This window comes from Cimex lectularius, unplaced genomic scaffold (genome assembly GCF_000648675.2).
Source record: "Cimex lectularius strain Harlan isolate CLEC.00 unplaced genomic scaffold, Clec_2.1 scaffold95, whole genome shotgun sequence".
NCBI lineage: Eukaryota > Metazoa > Arthropoda > Insecta > Hemiptera > Cimicidae > Cimex > Cimex lectularius.
The window spans coordinates 1,579,956-1,597,791 of NW_019392779.1; the positions used below are offsets into that span (position 1 = coordinate 1,579,956).

General features: G+C 37.7%; 1 protein-coding gene and 1 long non-coding RNA gene across 7 annotated transcripts in view; one reads left to right on the forward strand and one right to left on the reverse strand.

Annotated features, from left to right (window-relative positions):
• Positions 1-17,836, forward strand: part of LOC106667812 (ecdysone-induced protein 74EF) — a 305,166-nt gene that overhangs the window by 283,159 nt on the left and 4,171 nt on the right. For all 6 annotated transcript variants that reach the window (XM_014396001.2, XM_014396005.2, XM_014396003.2 and 3 more), the window contains 3 exons: positions 2,843-2,986; positions 13,412-13,543; positions 13,705-13,821. In XM_014396001.2, coding sequence (XP_014251487.1) covers positions 2,843-2,986; positions 13,412-13,543; positions 13,705-13,821 — 393 coding nt within the window. The remainder of the gene's footprint in view (positions 1-2,842; positions 2,987-13,411; positions 13,544-13,704; positions 13,822-17,836) is intronic.
• Positions 1-17,836, reverse strand: part of LOC112127191 — a 120,897-nt gene that overhangs the window by 86,838 nt on the left and 16,223 nt on the right. The gene's annotated exons all lie outside the window — the stretch shown is intronic.

Here is a 17,836-nt window from a genome sequence, read left to right on the forward strand (position 1 = left end):
GAAACGCGTTTTTTTATAGATAGGGGCTGTTTATAAGAACGCCCTAATATCTGATAAGCATTCAAGCAAAATCTGAACAAATTTTGAAATTTTGTGTGATATTAAAGTCCCTTAAAGTCACTAAAGTCGTAGTCGTGATTGCCCTGAGTTTTTCAGTTTTGGAAAAAATCTTTGTAACTTGAATAATCGAATTATTAATAAATAGATACCTAGATAGATGTACAGATAGACAGAGAGAGGGATCAGATTCTTATTGACTGAGAGGGCCTTCAAAGAGAGAGGGAGGGTAAGTAGGAAGAAGATAGGTAGATAGATAGAATGTTAAATTGATAGTGGGAAGGAAGGGGCGAAAGAGAGAGAGAGAGAGAGAGAGAGAGAGAGAGAGAGAGAGAGAGAGCGAGAGAGAGAGAGCGCGAGAGAGAGAGAGAGAGAGAGTATGAAGAAAGGAAGATAGATAGAGAGAGAGAGAGAGTGATGAAGAAAGGAAGATAGAGAGAGAGATTTATTGAGTGAAAGAGTCTAACAATTTTACAGTTATCAGATCTTGTTAACATGGAATTGTATGCGTGTTTTGCTGGACTTTTTTTACGGGTGGGATGGCCAGGAAAAAATTCTAGAAAACAGAAATCTCAAATATTGAAAAGACAAGTTTCTCCGAAGGAGCCCCCGTTCCGCCCATTAAGTGAAATTGGGTCGGAGACAATTAAAAAGGGAAGTGAAAAAAAAGGTTTGTTTACATTTGGGGCCTGGTTTTCAGCAAGTCCCCTTTTCAGAATTTATGGGGCCGAGTGAAAGGCCCTCGGGCACCCCAGTGAGGGGTGATTTACACTTTGGGGATGACTTTCTCCTTCCAAGGGTCGGAACCGCAGCACGCTCTGATTCGCCGACCACTTTTGGCCGCATTTACGCAACCGAGTGTTCTATTGTTCGCTTATACAACCCCTAGACATTGGAAGAAAAAATAAGACAAATATGGCCTAATAGTTGTTTTTTCTTCAGGGAAAGTTTTCTCGGGATGTTCAGGATTTCTCACCCCCTTTGGGGGTTATTTATTGGGCCAATTTCTTCTTTTCCTTTCGGGGTTATGGGGTCGGGGCCTAAATGAAGTATTAACGGGGGACAATCGATCCGAAAATTTGGCCCGAACTCGGTCCGAGGGTTGTTCTGCCTTGTTAACTATATATTGCAGCCCAAAAAACAGCATTATTACTACACAATATTTCATGTTTAATAATGACGAAGCAACTGAAGTTTCGTCTTGAATTGTGAAATTGTGAATCTGGAATATTGTGTGATTTACTCTTGAGGTCTGAGAGGTGATGGATCTGTAGATTGGTCGTTCTTGGCTGTCAGATTCGTTTAAGCTGAAAATAATGGGCCAAAACTGCAAAAATAGGAAAACCAAAATGATCGGAAGGCACCCTACTATATAAGTGATTATTTGGAGATCGTGAGAAGCGGTCTGGTGTGACGTATCTACTCAGAAAAGAAACACTTTCAGCCCTGAAGATGATCTCAATCAAGATCGAAACGTTGGCACGATAAAGAAAATGTTTTTCTAAAACCTACGTTGTTGGCTAACGACCACTAAACACCACACATTTTAAGTATATACATTTTCTTCATGAGCGGGTTAACTTGCAGCTTGGAGTCAGCCAAATTAGTTTGTCAGGCCAAAACAGCAAGAATAGACGGGCCAAATTTTTTCCGTTATATCAGGCAATAATTAAAACGACTCCAATTAAGGTAACAAGTTGAATAAGGTTATTTTTATAAACAATTGGCCTAGGAAAAAAAATGCGTGAGAATCGTTCTAATTATTGGGCACAATGTTTAATTGTATAATTTGTCCAAGTTTTTCTTAAATGAAATCTTTTGAAGTTTTCATTAATGATAACGGGATTTAGTATTTTAAAGTATGGAATCTTGTATATTGGTCCTATTGATCATACTGGTCCAAATTACGTCGTGTTGTCTGTCTAAAGAACTTTTTCATCTCACCGAATAAAATGGCAAATTTTCCATAGGCAAATGTCTTTATTAAGTCGTAGGTGGTACAAACATGGATTTGATGGGATTTTGCCTATTTTAATCAAGAATCGGTTGTGCTTTTTTCACCCTAGTTGAACCGGATTAACTTTCACCTTTTCTGAAAATCAAGTATAGGTCTTGCCCTGGAATAATTGAAATTATTTGATCTATTTTGAAAGTCGGATATGTCAAACTTCACTGTTATTTTATGCGTTTAGTTACCTTCAGGACTTGATATTGCTTAGGATGCTCAATACATCTTCTCGAGTTCGGTTCAAATATTGAAAAATTCAACAACAAATTGTCCATTTTTGTCTTTTAAGAACGAATTATTGTAAAAAGATTTAATGATCGTTTTTTTCTAATTCTTTTTAAAGAAGAAAAAGTACTTTCTTTTAAGTTCATTGTCAGACTTTTTTTTATTCTATTATTTAACTAGTTGCGCTTTCTCTTTCTGTGAAAACGGGTTTAATTTCGCAAATAAGAAACCTTTCGACCTCGAGTTTGCCGATTCTGAAGGATGAGAGTTTAGTACGAGATTGGTCTGCGGGGACCGTGAACCGTTGACCACACTTTAGTCCGATTGGGTCCGCCACGTCTCGCTGTCTGTCCTTGACTAGACGCGTTCCCCTTTCGTATTTTAATAGGATTCACATATGTTCGTTTGATAGCTTTCATGTTCTACAAAATGTCAGCGAGTCCAGAGCATAGAGTTGTTTCGGCATTGATAGAATAAAACAGAAAATGGTGTCTTGTGAATTTTCCTGTTAGCAGATTTTTTCTAATTTTTTTTTTCTTGGTTTGTTTCCAGTTGACACAGCTGTGGCCCCAACGGTCGGAGGTGTAGGCTACGTGAAAAGGGAGCCGCAGGACCACAAAGCACTTCTCCACGGCATCCTGAGTCACCAGCCTCACGCAGCAGCTCTCCTCGCCTCCTACACCGCCTCAAACACAGGTATGCAAGCAGATGAAAGTCCGCCCAGATGCAAAAGGCAGATGCGCCGGCCAATTGTGCAATCCCGCTTTTGAGGCAATAGCTCGCAACCCTTTGAGCAGATGTTGTTATTGTCGAAAGGGGTTTCCAGAAATCTGGAACCCTTTCCATCCCTTAATCCCCTTTTCCTTAATTAATGCAGCTTGGCCGAACCCCCCCCCCTCGTCACATTACCCGGGTTCGTTTCATTGTTGTGACCTCCGCTCGACACAGCTTTTGACACCGTTTGCCTTTTTTTCTAATTTGACAAAGCCAGAAATTACACGCGTGCTGTTGACGTGAAAAGAATAATTTACGACCCAGTTTTTCGGGTCTGCACAAATCGACTGGAAATTAAATATTAATAAGACCTTTTTTCGGGTCAAATCCGGCTTTTCGGGTAAGCTTGACCTTTTTTTGACGATTTAAAAAAAAAAAAATACAACGGTCGCTATTGACAACTTCAATTTAGTTCGTTTTGTTTTTCCATTAGAAGCGGGACGTGCCGGACCCATGTCCCCGGAAGAGAGGATTAGAAAATTTAGGTGGTTCTAATTAGCATTTAGTCAACATCCTGCGCTTTAAATCGCAGAAATTCAGTTCAAATATCAAAGGAGGACGCTTGAATTAATCATTAATGATATGTTTATCACACTATTAATTAATTAAAATTGGACAATATAAAGGGTCAATTAAATTAAAGACCTTCCCGATCTTTGCAAGTTTAATTGAATTCTTCCACAAGTAACTAGACGCTCTGGACCCAGAAAAAGACCTAAATTAATTCATGATTATTCTGAGCTTAACGCTTTCGTCAACCATTTGCCATATAATTTTGGTAGATTGTTTTACGAGTGTATCGGCAAAAATATTTTTATTTTTCCTTCAGGAAGGATAAGTTTTACTTCCGGATTTCATTCAAATTGAAATAAATTAAATATTTATAGGTTTACGTCACTCATATGAATCATCGTAATTGAGTCCTCCCGTTTTTCGCCCGGTCGCGCCACCGGGGGACCTGGATCGGAAAGATAACTTTCGGTAACGACTCGGAACTTTTCATCCCATTCAGGGAAAAACTAGGTTAAAAGCCAGCCGGTCTAAAGGGGGTGAGAAGAAAAAATGAGAATTGTCTTACAGAAGGGGCTCAAGAGGAAAAGGCTTAACCCAGGTCATAGGGGGATGGGGTTAGGGACAGATGATGATGCTCGCCTGTTATTGCGGCATATTGCCAACATTCTTCCAACAATGGAAGGTGTTTTCCACAAACCTGGTAACATCTGTTTCTGCAAGTGCCTCCACCTGGCCGCCAACCCTTCCTAACCCTTTTTGGGGTGGAAAAGGGATTTTTTCGAACACCCTTTTGGATTCTTAACTCCCCGTAGGTCGCCACCGGGCCTGTCACCCGTTTAATTCCCCGTATAAATTACGAATTTTTCCCCCCTTTTCGTGTAAAATGTGTTTTTTTTTCCTTATTTCCCCCAAGTCCTAGGACGCGAAAGGGGACGCTAATGGCCCTTATGGGCCCGTTGTTAGACACGGGTCGAGTGCACATTTCACACCGTTTTGTACGACTTTTTCTAACGAGAGAAACGATTTTCATCTGATTTTTATCTAATTTCTCTGAGGCGATAAGGCTCACAACAACCTATTTCCCTTCTGCACACGAATTTCTATAGGTTATCTTCCTACCTTTCAGATAAAAGAGTTCTCGTTATCAAAATTTTAACCATTATTACATAAATGACCTGGAAAAGAGAGAAAGAAAGAAAGAAAGAAAGAGAGAGAGAGAGAGAGAGAGAGAGAGAGAGAGAGAGAGAGAGAGTATAACAAGAGAGAATAAATAAAATGACTGGCCTTGACATTACATTCACAATAAAAACAGGAAAACTAAAACCGTCTATATCAACCGTTAAATATTTATGAAATCATCTTCTGAAACAAACGGAATTAATTGCAATACAGAAACAACATAGAAAACAGATGGAAGCAAAATTGCATAGTCAGGTTCATTTTGGATCCGCTTGTTTCTTCAACCTAGGCGTTGGCTTGGATTTTCTTCACAAGGATAATAGCCAAGAGCTCAATTGTTTAGAGTTTTTAGTAGTTCAATCGAAGGACTGTCTACCCTGGATCCGCCTGTCATCACTTTTAGGCCAAAAATGATAATAAACTATAGAATATCGTTCATAAGACAAGAATCTTTGAATATTGAATGTAGTATCGCACGAATCGACTTTGGTCTCTTTCATTCGACCGTCTTAGGCGTGTTGACATTTGGCAAAATCCGAATCGAATTCGATCGCTTTATTAAATTTTGCCCATCTTCTTGGTAATCGCATTCCACCTGACAACATCCGGGGAATCTCGGCGGCATTCAATTGTTCCCACTGGCAAAGCCCCAAAGTCAAAGTTATTCCGGATTAATCGTCTGGTTGGTACGACGTTTTATTGTTTATCTTGAACATTCCATTGGAAAGGTGTAATATTTTTTCAAACGCTACGTAAACAATCTTGAGGTGGATTGTCACACTTTTTTTAAGTACTTTCAGCCCACATTGTTTTAGTTAGATCAATCATGGATGTGAGATTCGTTTTAGACGTGACGTCCTACACCTTGAACTGCCCATTGACATATTGACCTATTTTGTCGGGTTTCGTCTTATAAAAGTTTCCTTAATTGATTAAACAACATAAGTGGTTTAATCTTAACCTAAATATAATAAGAAAAATAAAATATCCCTGCCCATGCCGGCCTAATGTTTAAAAGGACATTTTTCCCACATTACCGACGTTATTAGCCGGATTAGCCGAGCAGATGGTTAATCGGGCTGTGGGATAATCGCTTTGAGGCCGGCCACAATTGGCTTAAGCCCTAAAGTTTTAACTACAATCCTCATTCTTTAGCATGTATAGTAAGATATTTTTATATCATCGTTTCAAAACGGTTCGCTATTGCAAAACAAAAAATTAGTAATTATATAAAAATAGTACGTAGCGTAATTTAAAAAGGACACGTCATCATAAGCTAGCCGATACGTACAATTTGAACCGTTCCGTCCAAAAACGGGCCATTGGTGATTGTGAAACAGAAATGGATTTTCCATGGAAAAACCGGCGAAACGCAACGGATAGCCTTACAGCGCTGGAAACACGTGCCGGATCAGCGTAAACGCACCGATATTGACAATCGGCCGGGAAAGACCAAAAAATCCGCATACTGTTTTTTGCCTGTCATAAAATGGCGTCGGCTTGCTGAAAATCCCTGACGAAACACGCGGTTTTTGTTCCTACTATGTCAACCGTGTAACTGTTCCTTTTGGAAGCATAATGGTTCGCCACCTAAGATATGCACTTAAGAGCATAAACCTGCTTGGGCCTTACCTATTCTTTCTTGAAGTACCGCGTTTCGCCACATGATGTCTGTACGAGATGCATGGAACTGCACGGTCTCATCCATTAACTTGGTAATATCCATTTATTTTTGAATGATCGTTTTGCCCCTTGAAATCTGTACGTGGAGCTGCACGGGTCTCGTCCATTATTCGGCCCGGGTCATATCCATTTATTTTTTAAGATTCGCATATCGCAACATGAGATATGAGCGAGGTGTATAGAATTGCACTTGGCCTTGGTCATATATATTTATTTTTTCCGTTTCTCCACCAAAGAAAGATATGCGCTACTTGCATGGAAATGCACGGTTTTTATCCATTAACGACCTCGAATCGCATTTCATCACGTCTGTACGGGTTTTTATCCATGAATCCAGTCTTAACCATTGCTTTTAGATCGCGTTACACCACATAATGCTTGCACGGGCCTTATCCAATGACTTTCCAGACTTAAATTAATCATTTCTTTTTGAACTGATTGGATCTTATCCATTATTGGCTATGGTGATATCCGTTTATTTATGAAGAATCGTGTTTTGCCAAATGAGATCCTTATGAAGAGCATGGGACTGCACGGTCAGATCCATTTTTATCATGCTTCTCGTTATTATGAATCTAGTTGTTTTTAAAATATTTTAGAATGGTAAAACTGTACAGAGAGAGATTTTAGACCTTGTTTTCCTCCTTGGACGTTTACACAGATCGTCCCGCCGTCTCTTATGCAATCGGTTGTGCCTCTTTCGCTTTCCTCCTGGGATTTCTTTCGTAATGACGTCATTTCCCGGACTGACAGGCGATTAATCTCGTTGTTGTTGGTTTTTCTCTCTCTGAAAGTTTTTATAGATTTTTTTCGAGTCTCTTTTTGGACCGGATATTCGGAAAAGAACATAGGATTTGCCCCGGCCTGATAAATTGGCGAGCGTGGGCCTAAAAAGGACAGAATGCAGATAGCCAACCAAGGCATTACTTCCCCATTGTAAAAGCGCTGACATGGGATAGAAAAAACGTTTTTCCCTACCGTACTCACTCCGTTTTTTTATATTAGATAATCCCCAATAAATTATCCGCTAATACCTTGCAAAAAAAAGGCAGAATGGTTTGCTTTTTCAACCCTTAAAAAATAGATCCCGGCATATCTGCAATATGCCTAGTACGACCGGAATCAATTATTTTTCTTTTAATTAAAGCCTAATGTTTTATTGCAACTAGTTTACCTATAGTCGCTTATATTCCATTAAAGGGATTGTCTAAAGCACATCAAAAGATAATTGTTATCAATGTATAACAATTATTAATAAAACTATTAAAAATAAATAAAAAATTGAATAAAAAAAATATATATACGGTACATAAAAATCACAATTTAGAATAGGAAAGGCGAGTATGTTTTAACTAATTTTTATTCTTTTGAAATTAATGTTATGCTCTTTGTTCTTCGTGTTGTGAACTTCATTTCAATTCAATTCCGTTGTCTTTGTTTATGGATTTAACACAATTTCGGTTTTTAACAAATATGCGAACGCGTTGCATAAACATTTATCGGCTCTATTCTTGTACATTCTACCGTCCTTGGGTATCGAATTTTCTATTTTCAAACAATGAGGAAGTGATGCAACAGACGGTTTTAACTATCATTTAACTATTTGAAGTAAAGTCGGAATTCGTAGGCCGATTTCTGGTCCGCACGTCCTCGTTGTTTTGGAGTGTAAAAGGTACCCGTTTAAATAGAAATGACACAAGATGAAGGAAGTGTATGGACCGAAATGGTTCAGTAGAATGGTTCAGATTTCAAGGAGTGGGGATAAATAATTTTTTTTAAATTTGCTGAGATGGGTTTGAAAAATTTGGCTTTTTATGTTGCGTATTTTAGCTAAAATTTAAAACAAGTGTATAATTTTTGTCGCCTTTTCGAATATGCGGTTGAATTCTTCTTAAGAAATTTTAAGATGGATTGAATATTTTAGAGTTGTCGACGGAATAAGGCAGCTGAATAATGTGAATAGAATTTAATAGGCCAAGGATTGTTGGATATTCGAGAGAAAGGAAGTCCGATATCATCGGGATTTTACCCCCGCCCAGACGTACCTGACGGTTGGAATTATTTTCCTTTTCCTGTCCGATCTCGTCCTTTACCTCTCTAAAGAAAGAAAATAAAGGAGAAAAACCGTTTGGTAAAAAAGCCCATCGCAAGATAGAAACAGGTTCCACCTGGACATTTCAGCGGCTTGACCATCGACGGGCCGGACCGGTTCCATCGGAAAATGACCGTAGCATCCCCTTATTTTTATATCCGTTATCCATTCCGATTAGGAGAAAGAGAATGGGGTGGAAGCGGGGAAAAAAAGGGGGTCGCTCGATGCGGTGACCTCCGGGTCATCTGCATCCTTTGGGCCCGAGTGGACACTGTCCAGTTCCCATAACCCTTTGCACTCCAATCCTTTCTGGCCGGGGCTTTTCTCTGAAATAAAAGGGCCCGCATACTGAAATAATGGGACCTCCCCTTTTCTCGTTCTATTGTAATTTTGATCTTATGACCTTATGAGATAGTGGCGCCCTGCTACTTGGAAGCTGCCGCCCTTTCTCACTTCCCCATCTTCTGCCGTTCCTTTTTTTTTTGTAGTACTGTCCAAGCCGGTTTTCCTTTTTCCTGATTCTCATTTAACCGGACCTACTGTGGAAAAAATACCGTTGGAGCATTTCCCTTTATGTCATCGCTTTTAATAAAATCTTGTACATAGCAGCATTCTAGTTTTTGACCAATCAACCTCGGAAACGATACATCACCACCACTAGACACTTTGACACTTGAAGAATCGTGATTATCAACATGATAAAATAACTACATAAAAGTTGCAAAGAAAAAAGCTAGCTAATATTAAATGGAGAGATTTCGTCTTTTGGTCGACCAAAGCTCACAATTAATGTTTTTGTAATGCTGTAGGCATGACTTCGTAAAGATCTAACATAAGTATCATAAAGTATTGTCATTGACTTTTTTGTTCTCTCTCTCTCTCTCTCTCTCTCTCTCTCTCTCTCTCTCTCTTTTTTTTTCTCTTTCTCTTTCTCCTCTCTCTCTCTCCTCTCTCTGCTTTCNTCTCTTTCTCTTTCTCCTCTCTCTCTCTCTCTCTCTCTCTCTCTCTCTTTTTCTCTTTCTCCTCTCTCTCTCTCTCTCTCTCTTTTTCTCTTTCTCTTTCTCCTCTCTCTCTCTCTCTCTTTTTCTCTTTCTCCTCTCTCTCTCTCCTCTCCCTCTCCTCTCTCTCACCCTCCTCTCTCATTCTTTCACCTTCTATGTTGTTGTATTTTAAGAAGAAAAAATAATAATTACGTATGGTATCTTTTGACTTTCTTGTTTTTAACTGAGTTTTGATTGGTATGAAGGCCAGGCTTGCATGACTCAATTCATAAAGTTCGATATGTTTGGCCTCGCTGTTTCCTTACAAAATTTGAGCACAAAATAATAGATTAGGCAGAACGGATCAGAACATCGGACATGATTGTGTTTAATTAGGATCCACCTCTTTTGTCGATTACAATCCCCCGGAAGGGACTCTGTAGAAGGGTTGATTTTTTTGTGCAAAAGTATTTTTTTAACGGGGCCCCGCGGTGGGAGTGCGGAAGAAGATCCGTTGAAGAACTGGTCCCATCCCTTCGTAACGAGTCCAACTGACCATCCTTAACCACTTTTGACCCTCCCCCTCATCCGGGACCGAAGCAGTTTAAAGGAACCAGTTTCTTTTCGGTGGTTTAATTCGGAAAATCCACCACCTCGGACGTTACTGAAATCCGTTGACGGGTCATCGGGTCATGCGAGGACTGGACACTGGTCAGATTGGGCATTAATCATTTGCATGTCTCCCCCTGGTTTTTTATTTTGTCTACCTGTTCTTTGGCCCCCCTTTTTCTTTAAGTACTTGAATATCACCTGTAAAAACTAAACCAGGCCGGGTTATCTCTTTTACGTAAATTTAAAAAAAATATATCAAGTCCTTTCCCTCTGTTGGTTTTTTTACAGATAAATATACTGGGTTACACTTACGAGTGTATTTTTTCTTAATAGGTCCACTCGGTTGTTTTAAAAGATAAATTGAGCACTTATACTATCTAAACACACTTACTTGCAATCGTCCTTATTGCAGTTTAAACAAATCAGTTCGATATTACACAAAAACGGATTAACTCAGAGCACCTTATCACTACAGCAATTAATTTGGTCGATGTTTATTCTACATCAATGGTCCGCCTAGTACCCCTGGATTTTGTTAGTCTTGCGTCAAAACTATTCATTAGTTCCAAAATATTTCTCTCAATGATTTGTTTTTGACAATTCTCTCTAAAATCTCTAAGGATTTCTTTGAATGGTCCGCTTACACTCGCTGATTAAATTAATTTTTAAATAATTAAAAACTATGGGAGGAAAGGATAAACATGTGTAATATTACGGGTATTTGCATCATTGTAAAAGTAAACATAATAACAAGTAGGCAGCCTTCAAAAAGATTCTAAAACCAGTAAAAACTATGGGAGGAAAGGCCAATCTACGGGTATTTGCATTATTGTAAAAGTAAAATAGAAAAACAAGTAGGCAACCCTAAGAAAGGCTTTAAAATATATAAAAACAAAGAGAGTGCAGGACAAACATTTACTATATCTACGTCTGTATTTCTTTTGAATGTTTACATGGCAAAAATAAAAGCCGGCTGTCTTTAAAAACTCTTTAAAACATGAGGAGAACTCGAGGGGCTATTCTAAAATGTTTTTATTGTGAAGCATACAATTATAAAACAATGGAGCAGGCAACCTTAAAACGGCTTTAAAATACGTAAAATACTCCTACGAGAGGAGAGGACAGACGTAGAAAACCATGGTTTTTTTATTATTATAAAAGCAAACATAAAAACAAGTAGGCAATCTTAAAAACGACTTTCAAATAAGTACAAACGATGGGAGGAAAGGGTGAACATGTGTATTGTATCGGAAAAGGAAAACAAAAAACAAATAGGCAATCTTACAAAATCCCTTAAAATAAGTAGAAAATATGGTAGGGAAGGGAAAACGTTTATAACAAAACTGCTGGAGCCTGAGAGAGCATAAAAACAATTCAAATTTAATTGAATAAATTTTGTTATTCTTACAATATAACAAACAAATATTTAGCATTTTTATATATTTAAAGATTGGTGGGAAGAGGGATATTCGGTGGGACCCCCCATCCAGAATCCCCTTTTGCTCTTGATAGTTTATGAACTTAGTTCAAACAAGGGATAATAGGAAATATGCTAAACGCATAAAATTACGAGACATTTGAGTTTACGAGCCTTCGGAGGGGGGGGGACTAAAGAATTAAAGAAAAGAAATAAAAACCCCTGGTAAACATATAAGTTTTCCTCTCCCTCATGAGAAGAGAGAGAGTGTGAAAGATGATTTTTCACGTATCCAAAGTCCGTTGCTGACCCTTTCTTGGATTAGGGAAGAAGATGACCAAAACAAACAGCGAGGACAAAGGGGAACCCCTTTTGCCTTTTGTCCAATGGGCCGGGGGCCGTTTGAATAATTGGGCAAAGCGATGACTTCATATTAATCCCACTGACAGCCATTGTCCTCAACCCTTCACTCAACCGTCGGACTTGGACTTAGACGGCGGTTTTCTCAAGGAATCCAAACAGAAAGATCGTTATCTAGGTGCAGCTTTATAAAAACAATATAAATTAAAAATAAATTGGATCAACTGTCACAAAACAAAACCGACAAACAACAAAGAACACAAAAATAACAACAGCATGTGACAAATCGAAAATAGAAGCTACTTAAAACCGTTAAACATGTATAATTACTGTCAAGCAAGTTTAAAAACAACTACAAACAATATAATTATGGATAAGCAAGTTTAAAATAAACAATCGTTGCTTAAAAAAACCTAAGTAAGGAAGTTGTAGCAAAAGGTATATAGGTAAAACTTAATCATAAAATTAATTAAGGTTTTCAGTTGAGATAAAAAAGTCAATGGCACGAGCGGGATTCGAACCAACGATATCTTCGGCTTGATAAGCCGCTTCTCTACCACTTGAGCTATCGTGACCTTTTGAATTTGAATTGAATGGCAAAATGGAGGAAAAAATTCAAAATGTGTGGTTGAGGTCGGAAGTTGGTGTCCGAGTGGATCGAGGTCACGATAGCTCAAGTGGGAGAGCAGCGGCGTACCAAGCCGAAGATGGTGGGTTCGATCCCGCTCGTGCCATTGACTTTTTTATCTCAACTGAAAACCTTAATTAATTGTAAGATATTAATTGGTCAAGCGGACCACGAAATTAGTGAATTGAACTTATTCATAAACAAAATAGACAACATAAAACCCACAAACAAGTGAACACTGGGAATGGTGAAAAACACATAAACAAGCAGGTATGGTAAAACGACTTCTAAATGAGTAAAACCTATGGGAGGAGAAGACAACCATGTATAAAAACTGTGGGGTGTTTGTATTATTGTAAAAGGAAACTGATGAAAAAATCGTTTTTCCTTAAAAGACAGCTTTAAAACACGTAACAATCTGAAAAAAATGACGGGAATATTTTGAAAAACACCGTCTGAGTTCGTATTATTATGAAAGCTTACGCTTTTTTAAGAGTTTAAAATAGGTAGAAACTATGGGAGGAGAAGACCAAATATGTATAAAAACTATGGGATTTGATAATATCTAACTACAAGAACAAAAAGGAGTAGACAATATTTTAATACATTTTCTAATCGATTCTCATTCTTCTTCTCGATATATTTTGATGCATTTTCGAAAATAAATATATTAACGTATAATATCTGACGACTGCTTTGTTTTGCTCTTTTTTTCTCGTCAAAGTTGAAACCATTTGGATTGTGCATTTCGCAAGAAAATAATCCCCTCAGCTACTGGCCGTAATTTTGTCTGTTGGAGCATCTGGCCTCGCTCTTTCTTCATGTTCAACAGTTGTTCTTTTAATTTGAAACTTTTAACTCAATTCAACCTTTTTTCTGACAGGTTCTCTGCCACCCAGCCCCGCAGATTCAGGAGTATCGGACGTCGACAGTTCAAGCAGCGGTCACACGAGCAACGACGAGCTCAGGGCAAGGCTGCAACCACCACCCCACACATATTATCAACACACTACAGGTAAAATAATACCAAAATCCCCGACCCGTCTTTCCCATGGTAAGACTTGTCTATATTGACTATATTAGTCAAATTTAATATAGATCAATTCTTACTAATCGCGCTCTGGGCACTGTTTTATTTTTATACTCTGTTTTCTCTTTTCTCGGTTATCCCTCCAGCCACCTCGTGCAGAAGATCGCCCGAAGCAGCTACGCCTTCAATGGGAGGACTGTACCCGACAGCACATTTCCTTTCGCCCTACTACCACCAGCCCCAGCCGTACCCCAACAGAACACGTAAGTACAATTATTTTTTAAGTAATCTAATATAAAAAGGTCATAAACATGCATTCTAAAAGATCTGCCTTTAATCTCACACAATCTTGAGAAAACATTGCTGCCTTGAAGCAAATGGATCGTTTCTATTTTTTTTTCGAAAATAAAGACAAAAAATAACTATTTAAATAGTTGGCACTTGCATTAGTAGATTTTTATACCTTCGTTGAAGATTGTTGCCAATTTTGAATTGAATCAAGTTCTCAGGTTTTTTCTGAACTATTATCTAAGATAGAAGAAATATTTTTGACCATTTTCAGGATTTATCGAACATGTTTTTGATGATTCTGTATATTTAGATGGGGCAAGTCTGATCATAGATTTTTGGAACCAAGGGAAAATTTGAAATAACACGACTGGACGTTCATATAACGATTGTTAGAAAAATTTTATCGAAAATTCAGTTATTAATAAACATCTAGTAGAGTGTAAATAAAATTAATTATTCAGAAATCGTGAGATGCGGTCTGGTGTGATGTAGGTTTCAGAAAAACATTTTCGTTATCGTGCTAACGTTTCAATCTTTATTGAGATCATCTTCAGGGCTCAAAGTGTTTGTCTTCTGTGTAATTGAGCCATTCTTGCGTGTGCCATTTGTTGAGATTGCCCAGCACGACACGCAAGAATGGCACAATTACACAGAAGACAAACACTTTGAGCCCTGAAGATGATCTCAATAAAGATCGAAACGTTGGCACGATAAAGAAAATGTTTTTCTGAAACCTACATCACACCAGACCGCATCTCACGATTTCTGAATAATTATCGATTAACGGTCACTAATCACCACACACGTAAATAAAATTGCTTAGTACAATTTTATTGGAGTGCAGTGAAAATCAATTGATCAGAATATTTTAAATGATCACTGAAAGTTGTTTTTTTTTTATTTTGCATGTTGTGGATTGTTATTATCTTGTTGATGAAATACCATGAATTGAACCGGAGAGTCTCGGCAAAATAGTGGTGGTTATCTAGGTACCCGGACAAATAGGTCTGGGGGAACAGAAAGGCGACACCTAAGGCTGTGACGTGTGCTGAGAGTAAATGCATATATTGTCGTGAATGTTTAGTGTTAGATGGCGGAATTTTGAATAGCTTGAATAGCGAATCGACCTTAGGGTAACCTAAGTAAGATTAAGTTAGTTATATAATAGGTGTAAGGGTAAAACTCCAAATTAAGTGAATGGTATGAAAATAGGAAAGAATGTACTTTTCAGAATGAACGAGATCGTGTTTTGATCTAGGAACTGCATGCACTGGGTGCTGAATTGACCTAGCTGTCGGTAGCTTCTGGAGCCCCACCTCGGCTGTTGGACGGATAAGGGACCGAGGTATGACCCCTGACTGCCAACACCCGAGGTGGGTGATTCCTGTCGGTAATTTATTGTAATGTACAAAAGCTGAATTGCCGGTGAACTGCGAGAAGTATATACCACACTCTATACAAGAGCGGATTTGAGCAATCAGCAATCGACTAATTTTCATTAACGAAAAGTAAATTAGTTTGTTTATGAACTTTTTGGATGTTTCTATCTTTTATCTGAGTTTTAACAGAGATTTTGATAGGAAAAGTACGCCAAGTATTTGAAAATTATGGCACTTTCAATGATTCTCACCCACAATTCACCCAGATTGAATCTTCTCAGCAGGAGTCTCACTTTTTCAATTTCCCCATTACAAATATTATCAAGGATTTGTGTATAAAAATTGAAACTAATATATAGAAACTGTATTTTAAAGGTTTTCAACTTGTAAATCGGATGTTTTATATAGAAAAAGTCACGTCTCATGTGCAATTCTTTTGACGGTTCCAATTTTGCCTGGTTTTTGGACAATTTTGGAGATCTTTTGTTCGCGGCTTGTTGGAACTGAAAAGGAGAGTGTTTACTTGTTATATTGGCGAATCGTCCGTTGTGGAGGGGGCCCGACCTTGGCCAGGGCGTTAGCATCCCAGGCGAACACTTGCATTATTTCAGCAATAGCCCCTTACATAAGCAGGTACCGTGGAGGGGAGGAGGATAGTGATAAAAGAATATTATTAAACAAAACAAAAGACAATCGGACAACCCTCCGAAAAATCCTAATGTCCTGGGAATTATTAGAAATTTTTTAATAACGCCCTTGACAGTGGCGTCGCGTGCTTACGAGCTCCCACTTCTCCCGTGGCCGTTCCTGGGAACTCTGCCAGTACAAATATAAAAACCGGGAACCAAGAGCTCGGACACTTTCAACAGGCGGTGATTCTATTTTACATTTTTATTAATTCGGAAAGAGACCGAAAATACCTGTAAACCATACCCCAAACTACCACAAAAATAGTGCACTTCTCAGCTCTGGAGGAAAGTATTTTTAATATAACCTGATCCTGGTACATATTATAACCTGGTCCATCATTTATATTTTTCCTGTGTTGTTATGTATTAATTTTTTTTAAGGTTTAACAGACAAAAATATTTGTAGTGAAGGAAAGGTTTTTATTTTCTATGCTGTAGCACGTTAATTATTTGGAGGGTCAACGGAAAGAAATTGGCAAAAATCACCTACGTATTTGGAGGGAGTGGAGGAAAAAATTTTCCTTATCCTGAACTCTTCCGTCTTTAAAAAAACACATACAATTAAATATAAATGTGAAAGAAATGTTGTTTTTTCCTTTGCTGTTGCACTTTTATTTAACAAATAGGCGAAAATCACCTTCGTAGTTGGAGGGTGTAGAAGGAAAGAAAAAAAAAGATTTTTTCTTAACCTGAGCTGTTCTGTCTTAAAAATGCACATTCAATTAAATATAAATGTGAATAAAAGGTTTTTTTTTTTAATTTTTCCTGTGCTATCGCACATTAATTTTTTGAAGGGTCAACAGCAAAAAATAGGCAAAAAATCACCTCCTTTGTTGGAGGGAGTGGAAAAATTTTTTTTTCCTTATCCTGAGCTCTTCCGACTTTTTAAAAAAGGCACATTCAATTGAATATACATTATCCTGTGCTGTTGCACTTTAATTTTTTTTTAGGCGTGGCAGAAAACACACCTAAGTGGTTGGAGAGTGCGTAGGGAACATTTTTCGTTGGCTAACCCATATTTTTAAAAAGTTGTGTTTACAAAAGTAAAAAACTATTGAATATAAATATGACGGAAACGTTTTCTTCCTGTGCTTTTATAAACTAACTTAACTTAGATTTTTTTGAGGGTGTGTCAGAAGAAAATTATATGTTGTTGGAGAGTTTGGAGGAATTTTTTTCCTTGTCCTGAGCAATTGCGTATTAAACAAAGACGTACCATTGAATATACTAAATATGAAGGAACGTTTTTTTTATATTTCCTGTGCTGTTGCGTTCAATTTTTTGAAGTTGTGGCAGAAAAAACCGCGTAGTTGGAGAGCGTGAGGAAAGATTATTCCATACCCTGAGCTATTGCATCTTTTAAAAACACCTACTATTGAATATAAATGTGAAGGAACTTTTTTTATATTTTTCCTTCGCTGGTACATTTTTGGAGAGTGTGTAGAAAGATTTTTCTCTATCCTGAACTATTATGTCGTTTAAAAAACACCTACTATTGAATATAAATGCGAAGGAAAATTGTTTTATAACTTTCCTGTGCTGATACATTTTAATTTTTAGGAAGTTTTTCAAAATATTTTTCATGTGCTGTTACACAAAAAAATAGACAAAAACACATACGTAGTAGGAGAGTGTGGAGAAAGATTTTTCTTAACCTTAGCTACTCCATCTTTTAGAAATACGGACTATGGAATATAAATGCAAATGAAAGTTTGTTTTAATATATTTTTCCTGTGACGTTACACTTCAATTTTTTCAAGGTGGGACAGAAAAAATAGGTAAAATCTACATAGTTGGAGAATGTGGAAGAAAGATTTTTCCTTTTCCTTTTCCTGAACTATTCCATCTTTCCTGTGCTATAAGTTCTTATAATAACCTACTTAATACTGAGTAAAACTATGTAGGAAATGATTTTTTCC